We start from the raw sequence: 5,840 nt of genomic DNA, 5'->3' as shown, positions 1-5,840 counted from the left end.
TGGGGTTGTGGGTGTGTGTGTGTGTGTGTGTGTGTGTGTGTGTGTGTGTGTGTGTGTGTGTGTGTGTGTGTGTGTGTGTGTGTGTGTGTGTGTGTCAGAGTGAGTGTGTGAGTGTGAGTGTGTGTCAGAGTGAGTGTGTTACCTCGGGTTGGAGCAGGGCACTCTCTGTGTATTGACATTGTCACACAGCGGTTCTCCTCCGTGATATATTCCTGTCCTGACGTAGATCTGTCACACACACACACACAGATGAGTGAATGACTGACGCTCTCTCTCTCTCTCTCTCCGTCTGTGTGTGTGTGTGTGTGTGTGTGTGTGAGTCACCTTGTCGATGTCTCTGATGTTGACGTTGACGTATGTGGCACACAGTAGCCGGACTCTCAGGTGTGTGTTGAAGGCCCAGAGGGAGCGTGGTGAGCCGGGGTCTCCTCCTCCGGGGCAGGGGCTGGGCTGAGGTGTGCGCCGGCTGTACGACGGAGCCATGAAGCCACTGGAGGGCAGCTGACTGTACAGACTGTCCTTACTGACCAGCATGAGGTGAGGCAGACGGCCCAGCGTGATGCAGCTCCTGATGTACTGCACACACACACACACACACACTCAGCCTGAGCCGGTGCTCCACTCAATGCACCTTCGTCACAGTTTTTTCAAAACGCTTACACACAGTTTTTGAAACTATGGCTCCATATCTCAAAACACACACACAACATGCAAAACCTCACACACATCTTGCAAAAGCAAACACTTCTTTGATTATTTTAACTCTTTTAAAAATGGTATTATTGCGTAGTAACTCTAAACACAAACACAAAATAATTAGCCACATGCACGCCAAACTACACACAGATGTGAAAAATGCACACATACACTATATATACAGTATGTATGACTGAAGAATTTTACACAGTTATGCAACTGAACTGAATCAATACTGAACTGAGTTGAGCTGTAGAATTACACTATTGACTTAGAGCTGCTTTACAGCAGAATGTGAATTTGATGCTATTGTGAAGCTGCTGTGAAACAATCTATATTGAATAAAGCACTTGCCTGTGAATGAATGGCTCAGATCAGTGGCGCCACCTTGTGGACAAAATAATTAGCACTAAAAAAATCAAGGTGCATGCATGAGCTGAGAGTATGCATGTTCAGAAATAGGGAACACATACTAAGATTATGAGTGTAAGTGTACTGTGAGCTTAAAGGGGTAGTGCACCCAAAAGTGAAAACTCTGCCATCATTTACTCACCCAACCTGTATGAGTTTCTTTCTTCTGCTAAACACAAAAAAAGATATTATTAATAATGCTGGTAATCCACCAAAAATGTGATGGAAGCCAATGGCTACCAGCAACTGTTTGGTTATCAGCATTATTAATAACATCTACTTTTGTGTTTAGCAGAAGAAAGAAACTCATACAGGTTTGCAACGACATGAGGGAGAGTAAATCATGACAGAGTTTTCACTTTTGGGTGAACTATCACTTTAAGGGCTAGAAAAGGCGGAAAATAGAGAAACATGTCCTGGCAGGTCACATTAGAATAACACTGAGAACAACTCCGGCTGCACAATAGATTGTATTTTATTATTGCTTCTCTCAGTTGTTTAAGCATTTTGTCGCCTATTGGTTTGTCCTAAGTTTCTGAGATATTTGCATTATCTTGCATTGGTAACAAGCCTCCATGCATGTGTTTGTTTGCCAGATATTAAGACTTTAATCCCCCAATTAATGTGGAAGCCCATTTTCCGCCACTGAATAAAAAAAGGTAACTGTGATTTTTTTTTTTTATCTTACAATTTTGACTTTTTTCTCCGAATTGTGAGACGTCAACTTCCAATTGTGAGAAAAAATGTGAGAAATGCTAGGTGTAAACTCACAATTGCAAGATAAAAGTCAGAATTGTGAGATAAAAAGTTGCAATGACCTTGTTTTGTTTTTTATTCAGTGGCAGAAACGGGCTTCCATAAACTAGAGCTTTTCATCTAAATGGATGCATTTTCTTCAGTTTTTAACTCAATCCTCCCAACCTGGCAACCATCCGCATGCGTTCCCTCTACACTGACGGTCTGAACTCTCCAGAAAACATGCTGCATTTTCTCCTTTGAGATGTTCTTACGTGAAAATGCAATAATTCTGATTCCAGATGCACTCCTCAAATGACTGTGAGCAGAATAAGGCTATGTTCACGCTTGGTGTCTTCTTTTAAGCTGCCAGTGTCTGTTTTACATTATAACCCTACGGAGTAAACCCACCGCCGGCGTCTTTTTCTGCAGCTCAGAGCGTCGTTTCAAGCTGGAAAGAGTTCAACTTTTCTGAAAACACAACCTACGTCAAGCGCCTTTTTGACAGCTGACCAATCACAAGCGAGCGGCGAGTCGTTTCCATAACAACAAGACAAATGGAGAAGATCCTGCTAGTTTCAGAACACAAGGCGTTGTATGATAGGAGCACAAAACTCTATCTAGTCTAAAATATGCCGCAAACCGTGCATCATCCAACTGGAGCTCCTGGACTAAACGGTTTCTTTCCCCGTATAATGTCGCGCACCCACAAACATCATTGTGAACCGACATTCTCCTCTCCGTTAACTTCAGAAGCCAACTTTCCCGACATTTCCGCCGCACATCCGAGGCTAGCGTTACTGTTGCAGCTGTTGCTATAGCAACAAAAGCTGCTATTTGTAACCAACACACTGCCAGCTTTTTATTTGACTAAAAAACCGCTCTCGTCAACTTCTTCTGGTCAGAAAAGACAGCAGGTGAGCCCAGACGCACACCTTGTACTGGCTGAGGGGGTGTTTCTCCAGGAGGTACTCGTCGCAGCCGCACACTTTCAGCATGTACTGGCCCTGGTACTCCTGCACACAGAGCCGCAGCTGCTGCGCTGACAGATGCATGCTGCGCGTCTTCTTGCGGATGGCTTCAGCGATCAGCTGCTCCGGCAGAGAGTCGTGTGTGATCTTCAGAGTGTACTTCTGCTTGGAGTTAGACGGGGACACGATCACCCAGATGGTGACGATCAGACGGCCTGCGAGAGAGACACTGAGAATCAGCATGCTTTGTCTCAAATAGAGATCACCACACTCCCACGATTCTAAACTAGACAAAAGATTATTGCTGCAGTCTATTCAGCTGCTTACACACATTTTCAAAACTTTGCCTCTTTTTTTCAAAACGCTACACACAAATCCAAGAATTGCACACACAATACAAAATGCCTCACATCTCTTGCATTCAAAATATCACAAACAGCTTTGCCATAATATTAATTCCTGTCAGATTTGTGTTACATGGAGAACTGTGTGTTGTGTTTTGCTAAAAGTGTTTTATGAAATTGCAAACCTAGTCAAAGTCTGAGACCAGTGTCTGGTTTAGTAGATGTGGTGCGTGCTTCTGCTGTTTGAGTGTCAGCTTTCAGAAACTGTGACGAGTAAAGATTCTGTGTGGAAGCAGCTGAAAAACCCTGTAAACACCGCAAAAAATGATTTTCTTAGTATTTTTGTCTTGTTTACTAGTATAAATATCTAAAAATTCTTGAATCAGGAATAAATTATTGAGCATTTCCATATGTATTTAAAATATATTTTTAATCATTCGAATGAATGATTCAATGACTCATAAATACTTCACTGGTTTCATTACTGGATGAATCAGCGTTTTTGGATGAATCTCTTGAATGAATGATTCAATGACAAACACATTTTAACAGTCACTTGTCTCCACCTAGTGTTCAATCAATGCAATCACCACAAACGTTATTTGAAGCGACAGTTACTTTGCTCAATTTTGATCGCTGCCATAGACATCAATGTTTATATCAGAACTATAAACTTTCCTCCCAGTGTTTCTGTGATAATATGAATGACTGTAAGACAGAAATAATACTGTGTAGCTGAACAGACTGCTTGTGAAGCAGTCTCTTACCTAAACATGCTAACTGCTCTCTGTGCGAGCGGCAGCGTGAACGCAGATCTGACTTTTTCTAAGGTTTAATAGACGCCTGCGAATCGCTGTACTTTAGAAATGGGGTGTTTGGGTGTTTGTATCTTCTCACGACGAACCGTGCAGCTGTGACGCAGACGCACCTTTGTCGAGTTTGCTGTAGATGTGCTGTGGCAGCTCGGCAGAGGACTCCACGTTGGGAGGATAGACGTAGAGCGCCTGTGTGTGTGCGCCTCCTCCCTCGCGCTCCTCCACCGCTTCCCTGCACACGCTCAGAATGTTCCTGCGGAAGTCCTGCACCTCCGGATCCTTCACCAGCTCGAACTCACAGATGGGCATCCCTATAGCGAAACCTGAGAGCGCACACATCACCAGCATTTACACTAAACTACATGAGCTTTATTTGACAAGCCCCTCGATTCTGACACACTGCAGATTGCGTAAAATAAGTCTCTGTTATCCCCAGAGTTTGTATGTGAATTTTAGTTGACAGATCATTTTTTATAGCTTGTTAAAATTGCCACTTTTAGGGTATGAGCCAAAACGTGCCGTTTTTGTGTGTGTCCCTTTAAATGCAAATGAGCTGGTGCTCCACCCCCTTTCAGAAGAAGGCGGAGCTTCAAGAGCTCACGCTCCGGCATACAAACAAACATTCCACTATTAGTACAAGCCGGTTATCTTTATAGAAAACATGCTCGGTTTAAAAGTCAGTCATCTGATCGTATTGTGTGTAATAAAGGATCGTTCATGAATTACACAGCACGGCGCGATGAAAATAACAACAGCTGGTCTCATTGTGCCTTAGCTGCTATCGCAAACTTTATAAGTCCTGCTTGTGATTATGAGCTCGACTAATTCAAGCGGTCGACTTCACATTGCTTTCATGTGCAATTTTTAACTAGCACATTCATATTTACGATCGTTCTGGAAGCACGTGAAGGCAGCACCAGTGAAAACAGGCATAGCTATAGCAACTGACCTTGATCCAATTCAACAAATAATTGTCTTGTTTTTTTTTATTGCTGATCAAAAAGTGTTGAGCTTTCTTTACTTCAGCCTGAGGCTTATTCATTTCACTTTTGGTGTTAAGGGGCTTTTATATTTGCCAAAAATATAACATTTTCATATTAAAAACAAACAAACAAGCCCAGTCCAGATTTGAAAAAGTAACGCAAAAGTATGCATTACTTTCCATAAGAAGTAACAAAGTAACATAAGTTACTTTTTTTAGGGAGTAATGCAATATTGTAATGCATTACTTTAAAAGTAACTTTCCCCAACACTGATATTAACTTCTGTTCGATTTATTCATTAGACTGTCTTTGCTTGTTGATTGGCTAATCACGACACACACTGACCGATCTCCCGGTTGAGGATCTTCTCCTCTCTGTTCCCCAGCGGCTCGATGACTTTGAGGATGGGGTGAAAGAGCCGCAGGTCACACAGACGCCGCGTCTCGTCGTAGAACTCCTCGCGCTCGGCCTCCTGCGTCACTCCCACAAAGATGTAGCAGGACTCCTCCTGCGGCCCGATAGTAAGTAAGTTAGTAAAATGTTATTTATATGTGACCCTGGAGCACAAAACCAGTCATCTGGGTCAATTTGTCTGAAATTGAGATTTATACATCATCTGAATAAATGAGCTCTCCATTGATGTATGATTTGTTAGGAGAGGACAATATTTGAAAATCTGGAATCTGAGGGTGCAAAAAAATCTAAATATTGAGAAAATCATCTTTAAAGTTGTTCAAATGAAGTTCTTAGCAATGCATATTACTAATCAAACATTAAGTTTTGATATATTTACGGTAGGAGATTTACAAAATATCTTCATGGAACATGATCTTTACTTAATATCCTAATGATTTTTGGCATAAAAGAGAAATGTATAATTGTGAC

The 5,840-nt window shown here is 42.1% G+C and overlaps 1 protein-coding gene across 1 annotated transcript in view; it reads right to left on the bottom strand.

Moving 5' to 3' along the window:
- LOC107571432 (phosphatidylinositol 4,5-bisphosphate 3-kinase catalytic subunit alpha isoform) overlaps positions 1–5,840 on the bottom strand; it is a 25,098-nt gene that overhangs the window by 13,221 nt on the left and 6,037 nt on the right. Inside the window, exons 3-7 of the mRNA XM_016257759.1 lie at positions 5,301–5,463; positions 4,086–4,295; positions 2,778–3,028; positions 325–576; positions 143–228 (exon numbers count right to left, since the gene is read on the bottom strand). Coding sequence (XP_016113245.1) covers positions 143–228; positions 325–576; positions 2,778–3,028; positions 4,086–4,295; positions 5,301–5,463 — 962 coding nt within the window. The remainder of the gene's footprint in view (positions 1–142; positions 229–324; positions 577–2,777; positions 3,029–4,085; positions 4,296–5,300; positions 5,464–5,840) is intronic.

Source organism: Sinocyclocheilus grahami, unplaced genomic scaffold (genome assembly GCF_001515645.1).
Source record: "Sinocyclocheilus grahami isolate Dianchi unplaced genomic scaffold, SAMN03320097.WGS_v1.1 scaffold1593.1, whole genome shotgun sequence".
In the NCBI taxonomy this organism is placed as follows: Eukaryota; Metazoa; Chordata; class Actinopteri; order Cypriniformes; family Cyprinidae; genus Sinocyclocheilus; species Sinocyclocheilus grahami.
Note: the sequence above shows the minus strand (reverse complement) of the source record. Positions and strands in the feature narration are given on the sequence as shown.